The following is a 21,584-nucleotide window of genomic DNA, read 5'->3' as shown; positions in this document are numbered from 1 at the left end:
AAAATGAAACAATTAATTCAAAATTATTTCATTTGGTGTATTAAAATTTTTTGAAGTCCAAAATCAAATTTTAATTATCAACAAAATTCTTAGAATGGTATTATTTTATCGCAACCAGAAATTTGAGCCGGCGATTCGAGCCGGTGATTTACCCTTATCGAGATATGCCCGTAACTTTCATTGAAGGATGCTGGATAAAGCAGCTGGTAGACGCATGTGACGATCGTTCCCTACGGTTCAACTTCATATCGCCTGTCTGAGGGTTGTCCCGCCACCCTTGCAACATTGCTCCTTCTCTCCGGTAGACAGTATGCATATGGGAGGGATTTGATGACTCAGACTGTTTTATGCGAGAGTCTGGCTATTCTCGCATGGAAATGCGACGCAGCCCCTGTTCGCTTTAAATAAATTAACAAAGAACAATCGCAATGAAAGAAACAGACAGAGTCCAGCGAAGAAAGAAAAGGGATATTATTCAACGAAAGGGATATTATTCAACATGAAGACAAAAGGATCTGAAACGATTAATTTTAATTTGTCGTTAATGGCGACAGCATAACAATTCACAATCATCAGCTGAAAAATTCCATTTATTAAGACAGATGGTGGGACAAATATTTCATTTTATAGCGATATTTATACGATTTTATTATCAGTTATTTATTTCGCTTGTCATCGAGTTATCATCTCGGCAAATCGAACGAAAATTCACGTAATCACCTCCAAATGAAGATTACACGTAACCGTGGAAGATCCCCGTGTTTCCAGGATTATGTGTAGAAAGCGTTAAAGGAGCCTCGTCGAAGGCCTGCGAATGGTCACGCATGTGTGCGCTTGTCATGTGCCGCACATCCTGTAAATTGTTTCGAGCGAAAAGAACCTTAATTCTCGTATTTTGTATTTTTGCATTTGCGTAGAATCTTCCACGAGTGTTATATTAACAGTAAATTCCACGACTAATTCATTTATTTATAACGGAAACTTTGATTTCTCTCTGACTCTCCAGAATTTATCGCAGAGAGACGCGATCGTCGCAAATTATTTTGCGAGTGAAAACCTTCATTAGCTGCCAGAGTAATAAATAAACAAATCGGGACAACATAGTCTGCTAAATTAAATAGCGCTTTCTCTCTCTCTCTCACTCTCTCTATTTTATTTTTTTAACATTTTATTAAATGATTGATTTTATTTAATAGAAAACAAAAATATTAGATAAATAAATTAATTTACTAAATATAAATTTCTATTTATATCGGAGACTTTGATTTCTCTCTAGAATTTATTGTAAAGAGACGCGATTATATAAATTATCTCGCAAGTGAAAATCTTAATTAACTGCCACGATGATGAATAAACAAATTAAAACAACGTAAGTCTGCCAAATAAATTAGACAGCTTTCTCTTTTCCTAACTTATTGTAATATTTTATATTAAACTGCTTGATTTATTTTGTTTAATAAAAGCGGAAATATCAAATAAATGCATTAGTCTGCTAAATATATAAATAACTTTCTTCGGTTCAATGCAGATTTATTTCAATTTCGAAGCAGTTTACTCCGAGAACTAAAGGACTAACGTAGACCGGCTGCAAAATCGATCCGTTTTGAACGCACCCTCGGCGCCGTCTGTCGGCCTCGGTGCCCGATATCGGCGGGTACGTTCCTGACCGTGCGGTCACGACCGTAGCGTGGCGGCATGGTCAGTGCATCCTCCGGAGTGCACGGGGCGCGCGGCTGCCTGTGACCGACGACGACCGACGCGTCACTCGTAGTCGTCAGTCGGCGTCGGGACGGCGTGCGGTGCGGTCATTCCGCTTAGCTCCTCCGGAGAGAGAGCCGGTCGCGCGCGTACACACGTTCGGCACCGTCGTCAGGTGATCCACTCCGGGCGCGGTGACAGCGTGCACCTGGCACACCTCGAGTGGTGCCGCAGGTAAATGAAATCCGGAGCAGCTGCTCCAGTCTGCCGCGGTAATTCCCACTCGCGAGAGTCACTTCGTCGCAGTCGATCCGCCGATGATTAAGAGAACGCGGCGGTGATTAACAGACGCTGATATCATCGGGCGTGTTTTGCAGTTGCGAACTCCGAGGACGGGCCGCTAATACGCGAGGATCGGACAAAGGACGATCCTCGCTCGACCTCGCCGGAAAGATTCTCGGCGGGAATTGCTCGATCAGCGTATGTGTATGTGTGTGTGTGTGCGCGTCGCTAATTTCCTGCCATCCGCCAATTTTCCGGTCAACGATTCGCTTCACGCAGTTTTTTAAACTGCGCTCCACTTTGACCTTTCCGAAGATTGAATTTAAATCCTCAAGTCTGTCGCGCCGAACGAGATTTTTTTTAAGCGATTTTCTGGAGGACAAATCATTTAGAGCTTTTCAAGAGCCAGCTAGCAATTACTTAAAATTATCGTGAATATAATTAATAATTAATTGAGCAATATGTCAATGTATAAGTCCACTTGACCTTTCCGAAGATTTCAAAGAATTTCTCAACCTAGCTGAGGTAATATCTTTCGCAGAAAAATTTCTTTACAGTATTCTACGCATCGCGTTGGGAGGGGGGAAGATCTTATGAGATGCTTGTAAGCATCAATATTATTAAATTATCAATTTAATACACTGTAATATTATTCTGGTTTAATTAGGAACTGCTTTGAAATCGAAAGTAAAGGCGCAATGTTTGTAGAACTATACTATAGAACTATAGAAAAAAAGTATATAAAAATCATATAAATTTTTAGTGAAGCATCAAGATCCTTTGTAACTGTCATTGGCCTATCTCGCGAATTTAATTGTATTAATATCTCAAGTCTGTCACGCCAAATAAGACTTTTCAAGCGTCATCGCGTTTAGAGCGTTCCTAAAGGAAGTTGGCAATTATTTAACATCACCTTGGATATAATTAATAATTGAATAATATATCAGTCTGTGATATAAGTTCCTTGGTTTCCTTGAAAGAATCTGACTTTTCATTCGCAACGCCGATCGCGCGTTGGAGCACGCAACGCTTTGTCCGTGTCCGTAATCGATCCAGCTGCATAATGATTCATAGCGTTCAGGGGAGTAAGCGCGGGATCCATAAGTCCAACATTTCTCTATAAAGATACGCGTCGCGTTTTTCTCTGAATTCGGAAATTGCCCCGTTCTCGCGGCGCGATCGATACCGCACTCTAATTGCCAGCGAAACGTTGTTGTCGCCGTTTCAAATCGCGCTATAAATGTGAACTTTAATGGCTTCATGTTGTACAGCCTTCATTCACGATTTATAACTTAATTACGACGGCTCGGACAGCCCAAAATCGGTCTCATCGCCGACAAAAGTAATACATAATTAATTAATTAAGCAAGTTCGATACACACAAATGCGACAGAGAAAAGATAATGCTCAATGATGGCAAGTTAATACAAACAATTTTATATGTGTATTATTAAAAGGTAAAAATATATTTATTTTCAAGTGGTCGAGATAAAGAATAATAATAAAATAATACATATTATTGGAATATTGACTAATCGTGAATTTTCTGTCAACGGAATCATAAAAATTAATTATTACAATTAACGACGAGCTAATAACAAGATTAAAAAAGTGAAAAATACATTTATTCTTAAATAAATTTAATAATAAAAAAATACTATTGGAACACATATTATTGACTAACCGTGGGTTTTCTCTCAGTGAAATTAATAACGAAAATCAAATATTGCAATTAACGACAAATAAAAATTGTGTATTTAACATAAAAAGACATGAAAAGAAAAATGAGAATCTTAAGTTTGGAACTTACTTTTCGAAATTACAAAAATAATCTCCTCTTTTGTAACGTCGTGAACAATAAAAACTTCCTTTAGAATCTTTTACAATGCCGTTGTCCTTGAAAGCCTGCTCGCTTCTTCAATATAAAAATAATTTTACGAGTGCAGGGCCGACCCGCTCTTCCTTTATGTCAAATTTTAATGTTTGCTTTGCATGTACGTTCCGTTATAAATTTTCGAATCCTTTATATTCGCTGAATCGTTCGAATAATCGCGTGCGAGAAATTATTCTTTACTCTGTTGCTTCTTTTCTCTCTTGGTATACTCGACTGTCTGCATTCGGCCGAACGTAATCATTCGAATATCATTTCCGCTTTCGATTTCACAGCTATTTCGAGATCGTGCATCTCGGAGCATTTCCCCTATTCGAGGTCGTAATAATTTCGTTTAACTTTCGTTTAACTTTAGCAATCGAAGCTTTCAATGAGTATACCTGTATTTTGTGCATTTCTCTCTCTCTCCCTCTCCCTCTATCTGTCTGTCTAAATTTTTCGCGAATTTTTTTTACGTGATTCTTTGCTTCCTTGCTAAATAAAGTCGGTTGCACGGCACCAAGATGGAAAATTACACGACAGAAATATTTCTTTCCATTCGGCCTGGATGCAGAAACACCTTGAAAGACTCTAACCAGTTATTGTTGAGTCGCGCGGGGGCACACATACGCGCGCGTACACGTTCACGTGCGAGCATTTCGCGTATCAACGTAACGTATGACTAACCGAGTAACCCATTAGTTAGGCATTCGCTTCCCATGATCCGCTGACACTATTATTCCCCGCAGTTTCGACCGGCACGCGATTTGCATTACCTTTTTCTCTTTTTGATTCAAACCTTCGCGAAAAAAAGTAGAAAATTTGTCAAATAATCGCTCAAATAAATATAGATCGATCATTCAAAATTCATATTTGTCGAAACGAAATTCATATCGGTCACTTTTTTTTCGTTTATTTATAAAATAGGAATTTATAAATTGAGCGAAACGCGAATTTCTACCGCTCGTCGCTAATTCCATCGAAGAGTCTAATCCTCTCTAGAGTAAATATTTTGCCGTTCACGGCAGAAGGATGTTTATCGACGTTCGCGAAATATTCCGACAGCGCGCGCTTTCGCCGAAAATCGATAAGCTCCGTGTAACGCCCGGAGCGCGTAATTCCGCGGTCCGCACTGCACGCACGCACAAAGGAACGGACCTGTAATTATTATAGATGGCGAAGTATATATAGTAGGGCGCATCAGGAGCGCGCGCGGAAACCGGGGCAATTAGGATCCTCCATTGGCGGATGAAGGGTTTTACATGAGCGCCATTAGAGCCACTAAATGACAGCGAGCGCGATAGACGCGAGAGAGGTGCTTAAACGTGGGTTAAGCACTTCCTGCTGCCTCCCGCTGTACGAGCCGCTGGCCTCCCCTTTATGAACAATACCTGTGTGTTGCATAATGCATTTCGATTGCATGCGCTCCCGCGCCTGGTAGTGTGTCGCGTCGAGAGACACTAGAGATAGCACTAGATAAATCGGCTCCAACTCGTCGCCGAAATCTGTCGTTGCAAAGATAAAAATTAACGCGTCGCACAATCTCTCTCGCGCGCGTACGTCATAAAAATTACGGAAGTCGATTTAACGGAAAACGTTCAAAGTCAATTTCTGTTCCCATTCTTTAAGGGTTTCCTTCCTCCGAGAGGAGATAAAGCAAAAAAATTCGCCCATTACGTCAAATTAACGTCAAGATAGAAAGTCAAATATAACGAAGAAATTTTTTCAAAATCATATCATTTATCATCTTAAATATTGTAATTTGAAACAACGTAAGAAATAATTTCATTTGAATGAGATGTAGTGACAAAATTTCGAACAATAGCTAATTATGAGAAATAAATGTCATAAAAAAAAACTTGATTTTTTTCAAAGAAAGACGACGTTGGGTGGCTATTTTTCATCTCCGAAAGTAATTATAATAGAACGAATTAAAATAGAACGCGACAATTTAAAAGAGTTTACTCTTAATTGAGGAATGCAATGCGAGATAAAATTTCGTGTAGAAATAAACGTGATAAAAATTTTTTAATTTAGAAAAATAATCGTCTAATTGTTTTTTTATTCAGAGAAATTATCACAATGGGACGCGACAATTCAGAAGAATTCACTCTTAATTGAGGAATTTAATGCGCGATAAAATTTCATGTAGAACTAAATGTGATAAAAAAAGGTACGATTTAAGGAAATATCAAATAATATTGTTTGCTATCAAGAAATGGAAGCGATGATTTGCGAGGAGAGTTTGCTGTTTATAATTAAATCCACGAGAATTAAATGTGCGCGACAAATTAATTATTCAAAATCGTCACTCGCGCGCGTTCTCGACGCGTCGCGTTAGCCGAAAGGGTTAAGATTTTGCGACATACGCCCGTTCGTCTCTCGTGTCACGCCGCGACGCGACGGGGCGTTCGTTTTATCGTATTCACCGACGAGCGAGGCGTTGACGGGCATCGACACTTTTATCATTCCGCGTATTACACTGTGAATATCACCGTTGCGTCGTAGGGCCATCGCACCGTGTGATGTCCGTTACATATTCGTCTAGTCGGCGAAATCCAATCGTGAGGAATAATCGAATTTCGACGATCGAGCTCGTCGTTTTCAGAGAACGAGCTCGTCCCGATCGACGTTCGACGTGCGTCTTCTTCTCTCTTCTCTCTCTTTATTTTTGACAAACACGACCGAGAATCGAGAGCGGGACCCGTCTCGTTTGCGAGGCAAACATTCCGCACTCAGAGAAAAAAAAAACGTGATGGCAACTATAAAAGTGACAACTATTAAGTGACAAGTTTTACACGTGGAAATGTAACGTAATGTAAACAGTTGAGTGAACTATTTTGTAATTCTTGCAATTACTTTATCTTATAGTTATTGCAACAATTTTACAGTTGTTGCAACATCTTGTCAGATGCAAAAACTTGTATAGTTATCACTTTTATAATTGCCACAATTATGTTTTTCTCTGAGCGCGCGGTTTTCCGCGACGTTCTGACGTCACATTCGTGGGAGAGAATACTGAAAAAGCTGACGCTCCGAATTCCTTCGCGGGATATAAAGAAAGTATTCTGGAAACTTTTTCTCCGGAGAGCAAAAATACGCCGGGGATATATCGAGAGAGAGAGAGAGAGAGAGAGAGAGAGAGAGAGAAAGAGAGAGAGAAAAGGACGTCCGGGTACGTTATTTTCTAAAGATAGTTTAGAAGTGTATATTTCTGAAATGATTGCGCTCCTCCCCGCAATGCATATAATAACGCGCTTTCGTCTCCCCGCGTGGGCTGCGGAGACTATTCTAAACAACGCGTGCACCCCAAGAATTCTTTCTTCTCCCCCGAGAATAAAAATCTAGAGTAAAAATATATATTCCCTCTGCCTCCCGCCCGTGTCCCCATTCCGACGGTCCCCACGGCCGTTGGTTATTAAACCGCGAGAGATATCGTTCCCGCGATAGTGACGGTTAATTCGCGGAATGAGGATTATATCGCTCCATTAATGTTACCGAACGCAACGACGGCAGTAACAAATTGGCAATCGACAAGACGAACGCGTCTGCACGTTTTCGCCATGTTGCAGTTTCGCGCGGTTTCAAATGCAAAGCCCTTTAACACCGAGGTGACGTTTCGCGGGGAGTCTGTCAAAGGTTGTCCCATCTCGCGAGAGAAATATTTCGAGCGCGCACAATTATGAGAAGGAGAGAGAAGTTATACGATAGAGATAATTGTAATGGTAATTACTCATCGCAATGAAATAATTACCTCTATCGTATAACTTGACGGAACAGCTAAACGGTACACAACTCCGCCGCGTAATTGTATCACGACGTCTCTCATTACTGTTCGTCTTGCAGTCCTTTCGGTCGCTAAGCCGAGCAACGGTTGAAAATTAAACGCGTTAAATCCGACGTGGTGGCTTCGCGTTGCGAGATAATTATATTTTTACCTTCGTTTCGGTGAAATGTAACATTTAAATGACGCTCCGCATATTGCATGCTGCCCTTTAGCCGTGAAAAGGGGAAAGGGATAGCGCAAGTCGTTTGCTCTCTGCGCAACCCTGCTCATATAGAAATACACAGTTTACTAGTACTCATGGGAGGGTTGCGTAGCCCACGCGTGAACACGTTACAACACGCGTACCGGAAGAGAGCGTAAGTACACGCACGTCACCTACGACCTTTTAGAGCCAATTAATTGCCGAGCTATTGAAGCGCGGCGAACCGGAGGCGTCTCGCCGTTCTCGTTAGCTTCCCGAAATAGAGCGCGTCGGATCCGTACGTTTGTCTTCGCAGTTAGTTTCGCTGTAAGACAGGTGTAACGACAATCGATCGGCGATAAGCGTAAACGTACGATTGTGCATTTGCCTCACAGGGCCGCGACAGTGATGGATACGCAATTCAAATTGGAAATCAAATTTACAGTCTGAAATAATCTCTTTACACACGTGTATTGTATTATCGGTAATATTAAAAAAAATTAAAAGTTAAAATCTCTTTTATGCAATTTTAATGGAATGTAATACCTAAATTTATATTAAAGTTAATGTTTCTTTCTTCGGATAGACAGAAATCGTCAATATTCGGAAATGAATTTAAATTTATATAAATATGAAGGATGGATAACCTAAATAAATTCAGATTTATTCCTGAAAACACATGTAGGTATATCCAATGAAGATTTATATTTATATTTATATTTAGAATAAATATAAATATAAATATAAATATAGGATAACGTACACGTTTCTAGATTCATCTAAAAGTAACTCTTCGCTCGATTGGAATAAAATATTTTAAAATAAAATCTTTTAAATTAAAGAGCGAGTAACGCAAAAAAAAAACAATTAATTGTGTTAAAATTCATTTGAAATAAATACTCCAAATTAGAATTTAATTTCTGAAATAATCTTTTCAGATGTATCATCGGCCGAGATTTTAATTTGTAATATTGAAGATATTACAAATTAAAATCTCTCTTCAATGTATCTTTAATAAAATATAATTAAAATGTTTTAAATTAAATCTCGTTAATGCCTCTTTCTTTGATTGAACGGAAATTGTTAATATTGGAAAATAGAATTTATATAATTTATATAAAGGATGGATGGATCTAATAAATTCAGATTTATTTTTGAAAACGCACATACACACAATGAGAATTTAGATATTTATTATGTATATTTAGAATGAACATATATACAAATAATTGATAATCGCGCTAAAATCGCGACGATCGCGCGGGGCACTAGCCCCGTCGCTATCACTCCGGAGTTTATCGATGCAGTCGCGAAATAAGACGACGAAGTGACCCTCCGCGTGACCCCTCTAGGCAGCTAAGCGTTGCCCGCGTGGTTATCCTCAACCGATCGAAATCTCAAACTTCAGCCGCAGCTGCCGAGCGTCGGGAATAATCCGCTACGACCCGTGATACCATGATACGCTCCTGCATCCCGAGCGGGCGATCGCGCGTGAACGTCAACTTCGTCATCGACATCGAGGCGTGGTGACGCGACGTCGGCCGACGATCTCAGTACGCCGGCAACGGGCGTCGCGATTACAGCCTCGTGCCGTAACGCGTGGATCCTCCCGGAAGGAGGTCGCCTCCCCCGCCTGAGAGAGACAGAGAGAGAGAGAGAAGAAGGGTGTACCAAAGGGGTGCGAAGAGGACAAAAACAAGAAGACGCGGAGGAGCAGATGAAAAACTGGAGGCGTGCAGTTAAATAAAGAAAGGAAATAAAAAAAGAAAGGGTGACACACACACACCGACGTGAAAGGGGCGAGAGGACGATAGACGGGGGTGCAGAGGGCAAAACACGTGGATGCTGTGGCCGGTGTTGGGGGGGGATGACGGGCTGAGCCCCACAACGTCGCCCACGCCGGCGGCGACCGGCACCGTCCCCCCCGCTAAGGGGGTGCACAAACTGACTCCCCTGCTGCTCTGCGCCCCCTGCAAGCCCGGTGGCCACCGGAAGAGCCAGAGCTCCACCCAGTGGTACGTGCAACAGGTAAAGAGACCACCGGATGACCGGGACGGCATCCCGCTGTTTTTTCCGCCTTCGTTCGTTTGTTACATTCGCCCGTTCGTTTCTGCTTCGTTTTTTTCGTTGACGACTCACGTTGTCGTCGTCACGCTTCGTTTACGAGCGCATTTGCCTGAATGCGAGAGTATGTAGTTTCGCGCGCGTGTGCCTAGATTAGTATAGAGATCACGACGAAGATCACGGGATAACGATAACGTATCGATTGCGATAAGATCGCGGGCTTGCTTCGACTTGGCTCGGTGATTTTACTGGTATTTGGTTTGACTTCTATTTAATTTGCCAGGCGCCTTTTGTCATTGAGAACGAGGCTTTGGTGTGTAATCGTATATGTCATACATATTTCGCACGGGAAGTGTATCGTAATGCTGTCCGATAATGCTTGTCCCCACGACTTTCGGCAAACACTCGAGTTAAGCAAGCTCAATCGCGAAATTCCTTCAATAACGCCGAAAGTGGGAGTTCTCGACGTAACGTACGAGGAGTTATTCATGAATCGATTCTTTTCACATTAGGCTTATCCACGTCGGAAGAAGAGGATGTTGCATTAACAGCGATATAATAGTCTAATTGAAAGTGATCTTGTTAATTCAATAGCAGTATTATCGAGGCAAATAATACCTATTAAAAAAACAAGAGCGTGACGTATTTGTTCATTAATATTAACAAAATTATTTCCAATTAGACTAACGTTATCATTTAATACAACATTATTTTTTCCATGTGAATCTGTTTTTTTTTTTTCATTGAAATTTATCTAGTAATAAATTTTTAATTCAATACTCATTTTGCGAAGTTTGATGTCAATGCCAATGGTGCGAATCGCAAGAAATTTAAAATCTTTTTTTTGACAAGTAACTTTCGGAGTTCAATCAAAGAATGTGTATCTCGACATGTTGTTTATCTTTACGATACACCCTGTATGTTGCATGTGACCTGCTAAGAGTATCGTTTTTTTTTTATGTTGAATATTTAATTTGATCTTAAGACGCACGAGAAAAAAAGAATGTCAATATTTTGGATGCTTTCGTCGTTCAATGTTTAGACTAGTGCATGTCAATCACGAATTGTATGTATGTGTGCGATACAGGCTCCTTATCGCAGTTATATCAATCTCCGTGCTCTCCAAACCTTGGCTGCAATGAGTGACACTGATTCCCGGATTAAAGCCGCGCACTGATCGTCTCGTACGTGCGTCTCGCACACACGCGGACTGTTTAACCAAGTAATCAGGGTCAGAGTGTCATCAGAACTGTATCGTCTCCTGAGTGGGGAAAAAAAGAGCGATCACTTGGCAGTTAGATGAGCGAAAATAATTTGCACTAATCGTCATCCAGCTGAGGAAACTTTCCCTCGTAAAAGTCTTTTATGAAAAATGACGACGTTGTTTCTTTTGAAACAACTTCTAGAGTCGGAATAAATTTTGGCTAACTTTATATCAAATGTCATATATATTTATTTAAATTATTTATTATAATTGTACCATTATATTGTTATATAATATACATAATTATATATAGCATATAATAATATAGTCATATGAATAATTATAATTAAACGAAAAAATTAATCAATTAAATAAGTACATAATATGTACAATAATTTAATACATATACATATATGTATATAGTTCTGGTATTTAGAAAGGCGCCGATCTGCTGACTTTTGCCGCAGGAAAGCATCGTCACTCTTTCCAATGAGCCGACGGTAATGAAATAAAGGCCCCACGTGCAGTTTTTAGTCAGTCTGATTCTACAAAGAGAAATGAGTAAAATCGATTCGGCGATGCAAAGACACGGGGCGCGTCTGCACGTTTTCGCTCGCGGCAGAACGTTCGCGCGTGTCGCGAAACGCTTTCCACATTCAGCAGTTCCCCGACGTCGGATTCCCGCGAGAGTCCAACGGGAAATAATAATGGGGATGTATTTCGGGACCCCGCGGAGGCGCGGACCGTTGACCCCGGCGCGGCGGGACGTTTACGGGATTCCGCGACGCCGCCGCCCGCCGCGTTCGCCATGTATATTCGCGGCATGCAGATACTTACATACGTGGATACAGGTCCCGGCGACGTTCCAGAAACGCACGGCGGACAATGTTACGTTTTATCGCGCGCGTACTCTGCCACCGAGCCGTCAATTTACTTATAGCCGCGCTCGCGCGATGACGACGACGTCGACGTCGACGCGATCTCATGAATTTTGCATTCCGTTTCCCCCGCCGATCGATGTCCCTCTCCCCCCCTCTTGTACCTGCGCGAATCGCCGTATCTACCGCGGCCGCGTCGCGCTCGGTATATTTAGTTCATTTACACGCGATACTGGCATTAAAATTCGGAAACCACGTCGAGTTACCACCCTCTCCCATCCTGGAAAAGTCATTGCTCCCTGTCGCTCGATGTGTGTAATCGCGAAACCGTTTTCTATCTACTTGTACCTGAACTAATCATTTTATAATTTAAACACATATCATGTACACGTTGCTTTGGAAATTACGATCAATATACTATTCCAAAATCCTCGAAATAAACGAGTATCGTTTAGTTTCAGCGGTTTTCCCTCAAGATTCTTATTTTTCTTTCGGCACTCGCAGTTAATTTCTATTTGGAAAAGAATAAAAGTTATTTTTCGCGTCATATAATAATAAATATATGTAATAAATATACGTGATGTTATCAATTCGTGAAATTAAATAAAATAAACGGAAGGAGCGTGTGCGTGTTTTAAGGTAAAAGCGCCATTATCCCGCGTGACGTGATTGACGCAAGATATCATATGCACGACTCCACGGTGCTTATTGCCGGAAATGTCCTTAATTACGATTCAACCTCGATCGGGAGATACTCCGTCGCGTCGCGTCGCGTCGCTTTGCGTAAGGACGTTCGAGGCCCGAGCTCGCGCTGTTTACAGCGGAACAATGGTGAATCGACACTCGAGGGAAGCGGCTTGCCAAGGACGAGCACGCGGCGCAGGTACGAGGACCTCGAGTCACGCTCGGGTTCCTCCTGCGGGCGTCTAATTGCTCGGTCGTTCCGGGGCGTGAGCGGGCGGACTTGGAGTCCTCGTTTCTTCGTGGTTCTCGCTTGCGATCGACAGCTCTCCGTCTCGTTTGAATTTTTAAAATCAAATCTATTTAATGATCCACAAATTGCGAGAAACTTAGCCAAATTAATTTTTGAAAGGGAAATTCTTGCCATGAAGCTCAAGAATTAGGTCCAAATTATTTAAAAATTATTAACCCGACAAATTTTCGTTACCATGTTCAAATTGGATTACAATATCAAAATCAATCGGATGTAATTTGTGATAAATTAGATTAAAAAGAATCTAATTAGAATCTAATTAGAAAACAAATTAGAATTAATAAGCAGATGGAACTTAATTTTTCATTAAAATTTACGATAATTTTTAATCCGAATAAATAATTTCATGAGTTTCATGACTGAAAAATATATTTTTTGAGTCTTACTTCAGCGTCCTTATTTTAAAAAATAATTATTTCATAATCCGTGACAATTCATTTTTATGAAATCTAATTTATAATTACACCTGTACATTGTATAGTTGCAGTAAATACGTAATTCTCCGGGCAATTCCGGTAATTCCGCGAGCTATTTTCTTAATTAATACCCCGCGGGAGAGACACTCCTGATAAAGCGGCCAACGACCAACCAGGAAAAGCGAGCGCGTGATGTCTCTGCGGAATGCGGATTCCGGTTTTCTGCCGTTTTTCCGCAGGACGATCTCTTTTCTCGGAGGCGAAAAGAAAAAGCATCGGTGGCGGCAATGACACGCTTCTCCCTCCGCGTCGAGTCTACCCCCCTCCCACCCCGCCCCCACCGCACTGCATCATCCTCAGAGTACGGCTTCGATTGTAATCGCTCGTGCCAGCGCGAATGCGTTATACGTCTGTCGTGCCGGATTCCACGACATTAAGCCCCCTTTACGGCCTCTAAGACCCGCTTTGTTTACAGGATCTCAATGCCAAATAAATGGACGTGACACGCCAAGCGCCGGTGTCACGTTTCACAATCCACGATTACGTCTCGAGAAAAAAAAAATCCGTTGATAGTCATGTCAACGATACCTGTAAAAGCTGCAATTAAATCGTTAATTTATTCCAAACTTAATTCTCTTCATCGAAGTTATTAAATTTGACTTTTTAGGCTATCGTGTTAACCAAATTTTATAACAAAATTTTTATTGGATTTTTTAATTTGACGTCAAGTCGCCGGGGAATGATTAATCGTTGCATTCGCGGGACGCGGCTTCGAAAGGTCCGCCAATTGCAGCTTCTTTCCGCGACGACGATCCGCGGCAGCACCTTTTTCCAAAGGCTAATCACCTCTATAAGGCGAGGCGTTATCGCATAGAGATAGTTATACGTCGTCGCGTGAGCGCGAGCCCGTCTTCATCAGGCTGGGATTAATTATACAGACACCGCCTGTGGCGCGCGCTCGACTGTCACTGATAAGTAACTCGCTTGCATGTTACACATACGCGTACGTATACACGTGCGTACACGCACACCACGCCAGCACGTTTGTTTGTTATGCACGGAGATGAGTCAGTCGATCCCATGGTTTATTCATTGATTTAAAAGTCAAGGAGTAAATAGATTTGGAGTTCTTTATACGCTTTTGACAATTATCTCGTTTGATAAACATCGATCGTCAGTTAGACGCTTATCTTATCCTTGCCTGCATTTTATCCCGATCCTCACACGCTACTTTTCTGCAGAATGCTTCGCACAACGTGTGAATCAAGAGAGTTTTACAAGGCAAAGGAACTCCGTAATCACGCGTCTGATTAAATTTTGAAAATAACAGATCGTATCGCATTTTCATGGTTTGATGCAATTATTCCGAAGCATTCTGCCAGAGATTCTTATATATTAGCACGTAATTATTTTCCGACTTAAGTGCATTGGCTTGATTGTTTTGATGATTCAGAAAATTCTGAGAAAAATTAAATTCTTGGAAATAATGAAGCACGTAGTCCGTCAAAATTTGCATATTCAGAATAGTGTATGGAAAGGCAACCTGGGGGATGATTTCATAATCAGTATAAAATTAAGAACATATATAAAGATAATTACGTAATACGGTAATTAATGCAATGCAATAATTAATGCAGCAACGCGATTATCATATCCATACCAATTTTTTCTTTCTCTTGCCAACTGAACTTACATGTAAAATGTGTAATCGATAATAATTTTATAAAGCCGCTGAATGCGCGCGTCAATCTTACTTGTCACAAATAAACAAATTGACCGCAGACAGAAAAAAAATAGAATCGTCTTTTTTTATTCCAAATTATCCTGTTTATTTGTTGGTTTATTAGCTCGCGACAGGGTGGCGAGCAGTCCGCCGTGAAATTAGGAGCTTAAATCATCCCCCGGTGCGCGATTCTTCGTTATTGCGCGCGCGATTTCGTTGCACCGCCTACAGCATTTATTATTGGACACGGACGTTCACTGACTAAGTTCGACATTCAATTTTCTGCTTTACAGCCCACGTGGCGTTTATGGGGCGAGGAAAGGGGCGACGGCGTCATATACACGGTATACCTAAAGAAGGTCCGATACCATCGGCCCACCAGAAGTCTCTCAGCATCGGTGAGCATGACCGATATATTTTTAATTAAGATTTTTAGTTTAGTAATTTTAACCAACTTTTGTTCTTTATTTTTTTTTAGATTTTTAGAATTTAACAATTTTTACCAATTTAATATTTGTTTTTTTCACAGATTTTAGTAATTCTTACTAATTTAATTGGTAGTTAATTTTTAGCGTTTAATAATTTTTATTATACTTTGTCTTCTTTATTGCATTTAAATCGGTATCTACTTGCGATCAGCATCTTCCACAAGATATTTGATTCGAGAATCGCGGTCTTTCTCGCTAAAAATTTAGACATTTTAGTTAGCAAGTTCTCGTATTACAGTTAATGCCTTTATTTAAAGTTTAAAGTAAACCTGACACACATCATGAGCGTGCATTTGCGCTAATAGCTTTGACATTCAAGTAACACCGCGCGGTTGCCACTCGCCCATACAGGATTCTGACGACGAGATCTCGCACTTGGAATGGGAGACGGTGAGGGTGCGCTTTCTGAAGGCCGGCACGGTGCAGCGGCTGGTCGAGAGCCTGGCGAACGACGACGGCGAGCTGGAGTCCACCTACATAAACATCTTCCTGGCGACGTACCGCGCGTTCACCAGCCCGCGCGACGTCCTCGAGCTGCTGCTCGCGCGATACGACGCCCTGGACGGTAGCGCCGGCTGCGAGCAGCACCGCAAGACCCTGGTGCAGGCGCTGCACGTCTGGCTGGACGCCTATCCGGGCGACTGGAAGTCGCCCCCGAGCCATCCCCTGCTCACCCGGCTCCTCGAGTTCACGCAGCAGCGCCTACTCGGCTCCGAGCTCGAGCTTAAGGCCAAGCACCGGCTGCACCGCTTCCAGCGGGAGGATCAGATAGGTAATGTTATTTCACGTCAGCCCGCGGGGAAGGGGGAGGGGGGAGGGAGAGGAAAGAATCACGTCGCTTCATCCGCGTGAACTTTAAACACGAAGAATCGTATAATTGATAAGAGGCACCGTGGGAAGTTCAAATATAGAGAGTGATAATGTGGCACGACTTTTCCTATGAACTTTATATATTTTCATTAAAGGGAGGCATTGTGCTGTTCATTCGTTTGTAACAAAAAGTGGTGTACATATTTAATATCAAATTTAATATCAAATCTATTTTTTTTTAATATCAACACGTCATGTAACCAACTGAAAATTAATGTAACGTATTTACCTTTCATTTTTATATCTCTAAAAACGTTTCTGTGTATTTTCATATATTTATTTTAATACATTTACGGCTGTTTAAAGCACGATTTTTAAATGATGAATTTTTATTTAATGAAATTGAAATACACGATCCGGAATTATCTTGAATTTGAATAAATATTTTTGAATCCACGATAAAAAGCATCTCCCTGATGACTTTCAAAGGGTCAGGTGGCGAGTCTGACAATGGAATTGAGTAATAATATTATGTAATCGAAACGTAACAAGTTACGTTCCAATCCTCACGGCGACCTGTTTTACTTACCGCGAATTCGCCGAATCACGATAAGCGAGCAAAACACCCGCTGGAATATTACGTTTCGAAAGGTCGAATATTATCGCCCCAACCTCCGTAAAGAAATCTCAAATTACAAAACTTTTTCGTCGAATTTCGTCGCGCGAGGAAAGAAAAATATATACAGATGGAGTCTGGAGGAAATATATACAGAAAAATATATAATACAGATGGAGTAACGTAGGGCCGAACCTTGCAGCGTATTCAGATTTCGCAATGCGAAAATCTCGCGGCTTATCTCGCGAGTCGCCAGAATGCAGGGAAAGAGTTAAAGCGGCGTATTTCACCGCGGCGCGAACGGCGTTACGAAAGAATCGCTCTGTTGAGAGTTCGGCGCGCAGAAAGAGAGTCTGAATGTTAGCGGCGGTGAAAGGCCAATCAGGCTGCTCGGCGCTCGCACAAAGGCGTCTGCTTCCCGTGTATAAATTGAGGGTCCACCAAGCTCTTGTTATACTACCCCCACGACTGGGCTCCGCAGGGCTCGCCTTTCACTCGAGGCTCGCCTGATGGAGCACCCGATTCATTTGCGATATTCCCAAAATAGAGATGGCTTTCCTTGCAATGAAAACCAATGAAAGAGAGAGAGAGAGAGAGAGAGAGAGAGAGAGAACATTTCGAAAAGACTTTGCAAAGAAAAGTTTCTGGCACGAATATAATTGTGACTTGTTCTCGCTAATAGGGGTTGATAGAATGTAATATTTTAAGAAAATCTATTTATATCAGAATATGAGTAAATTTTTAACTTCGTTAAAATATTAAGGCTGTAAAAATTGATATAAATTCTTAAATACTTCTAGATCAATTAAATTTGGAAATAATTCATATTTTAAAAACTGTTAAATAAAAAAAATTTGATTAAAATTACGACTTTGATTAGGAAAATTAATATTTAGCCGTAATTATGTATGTAATTTTAAATTAATTTTCATCAATTTTAGATCGAACCGGATTAATTTCAATTCTGTTTTCTCTTTCTTCTAGACTCTTGCATGGTGTACGACAATGGACGACTACCCATGCGCGGTTCCCCGGATCCGATGGCGGATCACTGGGGGAACTACATCTTCCCCGAGGTGCCCCACCGTCACTTCGCCGAGCAGCTGACGCGGATGGACGCCGAGGTGTTTAAGAAGCTGGTCGCTCATCAGTGCCTCGGCGCCGTGTGGTCCAGGAAGGATCGTTCCAGGAGCCATGAGGCCGCGACAGTGGTGGCGACCGTGAATCAGTTCAACGCCGTCTCCCTGCGCGTGATCTCGACAATCCTGACGGACACGACGCTCAAATCGCAGGAACGCGCCAGGATCCTCGAGACGTGGATCGACGTCGCGCAGGAGTTGCGGGTGCTCAAGAACTTCAGCAGCCTGAAAGCGATTGTTTCCGGTCTGCAGAGCAATCCGGTGTACCGGCTGGAGAAATGCTGGCAGTGCATGCCCCGGGAGAAGCACGAGCTTTTCCGCGAGCTCGAGAGGATATTCTCGGAGGAGAACAATGCCTGGACGCAGAGGGAGTTACTCATCAAGGAGGGCACCGCCAAGTTCGCCGACACTGCTGGCAGGAGCGACCGGCATCTGCAGAAGCTCTTTCAGAAACAGAATACTCATGCGGGCGTAAGTGCGATAACGTCGCTCTTCTTTGTGAGAAGCGAATTTTTTTTCTCGACGTTTTTTTTTTTGAGGCAAATAGACGATCGTATAGACTTTTAAAATCATGTTACGGCGCAAAAAAAATCATAATAGTGGCATATCATCATAATAATAGCAACGATTTGTGTAAAGAAAATTTGTATAAAAATAAAAGTTAACTCTTGTCTAGGTTGCATGAAATATTAATAACATCTGACATTTGGTTTTAAGAAATTTTAAAAGTTTGTCGCATCAGTATACCTGAATTATTTGGAACACTGCTTTAATATTTTAACAAGACTAGAATTTTCATTATGATTTTATGATATATATAATATTTAAGTATATGTAATACAATAAAATTAAAATTTATTTTTGAAAGATTTAAATTTATAATTATAACTATATAATTTATTATGATTTAATATATAAAATTTATAACTATAATTTTAGAATAAAATTTTAAAATTAATTATAAATTTATACTGAACGACGAGCTTAAAATGTATTACTTAGAATCGATTTGCGAATAGTGTGTTTTAAATACAAATTAGACTATATCAGTATTTATACGAGCAAGTACGAATATATTGCATTCTCTGTAATATTCTCTTTTTCTCTTAAACTTGCAGTAATCGTGAATTTTTCTGATAACTTGCAGAACATTAGCTACGGCACGATACCGTACCTAGGGACTTTCCTGACTGACCTCACCATGATCGACACGGCGATACCGGACACGATAGCCGACGGTCTCATAAACTTCGACAAGAGACGGAAGGAGTTCGAGGTGCTCGCGAGGATAAGACTGTTACAGGGCGCGGCGAACGCGTACAACTTCAGCATGGACCCCGTGTTCGATCGCTGGTTCCACTCGGTCGTGGTGCTGGACGATCGGGAAGCGTACAAGCTCAGCTGCCAGATCGAACCACCGCCAGGGAACACTCTGAATAACCGCGGCAAGAAGAAGCAGGTCAGTATTACCTATTAAGATGTATATATGTTCTAATCTAATTCCTCCGTAATATACACGAACATCAGGAAGTTTCTCAAAACTATCTAATCTGATTGCTGAAATTTATCAAAATTTATGCAAAACAAGTTAGGCGAATAATATTGGATGAAAATCATGTATTATTTCAAATATTCTTAAAATGACCCACATATTTTATTACGAAAATCTTCGATTGCCAACGGGCAAAATCTAGACGAGAACTGAATCTTGGGACTTGTCTCGCAGGCTCATCAAGGTCACCGTAAGAACGACTCGATCGCCTCGACGTCCAGTTCAAGTAGCTCGCAATTCTACTGCGACCTCGACTCCCTGCCGAGCTCGCCGCACAACTCTCTGGACCGGCGTACGTCGCCGTCGCAAATGTCCAGCTCGTCCTCGAGCTCGTCCCTGCCGTCCCTGGACGTGTCGCTGAGCTCCGGCGGGGGTGGCAGCCATCAGACCCGGCTGGCACCCCCGGCGGGCGCCGTGGCGGCCAACGGCAGCACCCCGAATCTCGCCGGACTGTCCAGCCCGAGCCACTCGCACAAGAGCTCGCCGGACTTCTACATCATCAAGGTCACCATGGAGACGGACAACGTCGAGACGGAGGGCGTGGTGTTGTACAAGTCGATAATGCTGTCGAACAACGAGCGAACGCCGCAGGTCATCCGGAACGCCATGTTGAAGCTCGGCCTCGAGGGCAGCCCCGATCAGTACACCCTGGCCCAGGTGCTACCCGACCGGGAGATGGTGCTGCCCAACTCGGCCAACGTGTACTACGCTGTAAATACCGCGCACAATCTCAACTTCATCCTGCGACAGAGGAGGGAGCCCAACGACGTGACCTCGGACAGTCCCAGGAGCAAGGGCAACGGTCACAATCACAAGAGGTAGTCCCGAGATCGCCGCCGAGCGCCCGAGGAACAAGAGGATCTCCGTGAAAAGTGTCTCCCGATGACGTGTGCGGGACAGTTACACGAACTTTGGACGCGAAGTTAAGAGTGCCGATGGATTCTCGGTGAAAGAGAGCAAAGAGTGGAGTACGATCGGTACACATAATTGCGAATAGGAGACAAATACGATACGTTGTCAGCGTACGTCAGCGACCGCCGGAGTTAGATATTAAGCTGCAGTATCGCGCAAAATTAATTAACACTTTTGGTATTACGTATACTTTTGGTATATTGATGTCAGTGTCTTAATCGATGCTATCAATAGCAATTGGTAATGTTAATGTTGCTACTTAGCATTAACGTATCGTCGCTGGTCAGTGATATTAACAGTGCTAATTTAATCACAATATCACAGCAATACATATCAGAGTATTGCAGCTTAATATCCGGTTCGCCGTTAAGATATTCTATTGTAATTTAAAAAAAAAAACGACGACTACTTATTTAACAGCTAAGCTTCTTCATATTCGTGAAGGAGCGACGATCACACACGATATCAGGAATCACAATTGCCGCGATCGCGCATCCTCGTTCGCTCTCTCTGTCGCGAATCGAAAGCTTGAAAAGAGGGGCGAATCTCGCCGCACTCGCGTTAATTAATTTGTTTATTAAAACTTAACCATGACAACACCCGGCCGCTTCGCCTCTTCGACGTGACGACGCAAACGATCCGAAGCGACGAGCCGAGGTATGATTAAGCGCGATCACTCGTACGACCGGAAGTGCGTACAGCCACGCACACGTAACGCACACATGCACGAACGCACGCACGAACGCACTCATGCACGCACGTACGTACGTATGCACGCACGTACATATATATATATACACACACACACACATACACACACGACTCGTACAGTATTCAAAAGACAGAGAGCTCGACATAGTTGCGCAACCGAGCGAGCTGTTCTAGCATTATTCTAGGCGTATAGCGTGAGTCACACACGCGAGGTTCTTATCGACGCCGCCGTGACGTAAACAGGAGGTGCCCGTATTCC

The 21,584-nt window shown here is 42.1% G+C and overlaps 1 protein-coding gene and 1 long non-coding RNA gene across 2 annotated transcripts; both read left to right on the top strand.

Moving 5' to 3' along the window:
• The first annotated feature begins 1,782 nt into the window (after positions 1-1,782).
• Positions 1,783-9,550, top strand: LOC105454439. The gene is made up of 2 exons (XR_974996.1): positions 1,783-1,932; positions 9,227-9,550. It is a non-coding gene; the product is annotated as an uncharacterized LOC105454439 (long non-coding RNA).
• A 110-nt stretch (positions 9,551-9,660) lies between these two features.
• Positions 9,661-21,384, top strand: LOC105454440 (ral guanine nucleotide dissociation stimulator). Its single transcript, XM_011697048.1, has 6 exons — positions 9,661-9,846; positions 15,391-15,495; positions 15,937-16,357; positions 17,996-18,621; positions 19,298-19,609; positions 19,877-21,384. Exons 1-6 carry the CDS (start codon positions 9,661-9,663, stop codon positions 20,522-20,524), a joined length of 2,298 nt encoding a protein of 765 aa, XP_011695350.1. The 3' UTR covers positions 20,525-21,384.
• Positions 21,385-21,584: the final 200 nt, after the last annotated feature.

Source organism: Wasmannia auropunctata, unplaced genomic scaffold (assembly GCF_000956235.1).
Source record: "Wasmannia auropunctata unplaced genomic scaffold, wasmannia.A_1.0 LD335985.1, whole genome shotgun sequence".
NCBI classification, from domain to species: Eukaryota; Metazoa; Arthropoda; class Insecta; order Hymenoptera; family Formicidae; genus Wasmannia; species Wasmannia auropunctata.
Note: the sequence above shows the minus strand (reverse complement) of the source record. Positions and strands in the feature narration are given on the sequence as shown.

Coding starts and splice junctions, on each gene's coding strand:
- LOC105454440 (XM_011697048.1), top strand. CDS start 9,661: ATGCTGTGGCCGGTGTTGGGGGGGGATGACGGGCTGAGCCCCACAACG. Junction 9,847..15,390: donor CCCAGTGGTACGTGCAACAG/GTAAAGAGACCA, acceptor TCTGCTTTACAG/CCCACGTGGCGTTTATGGGG. Junction 16,358..17,995: donor CCAGCGGGAGGATCAGATAG/GTAATGTTATTT, acceptor TCTTTCTTCTAG/ACTCTTGCATGGTGTACGAC.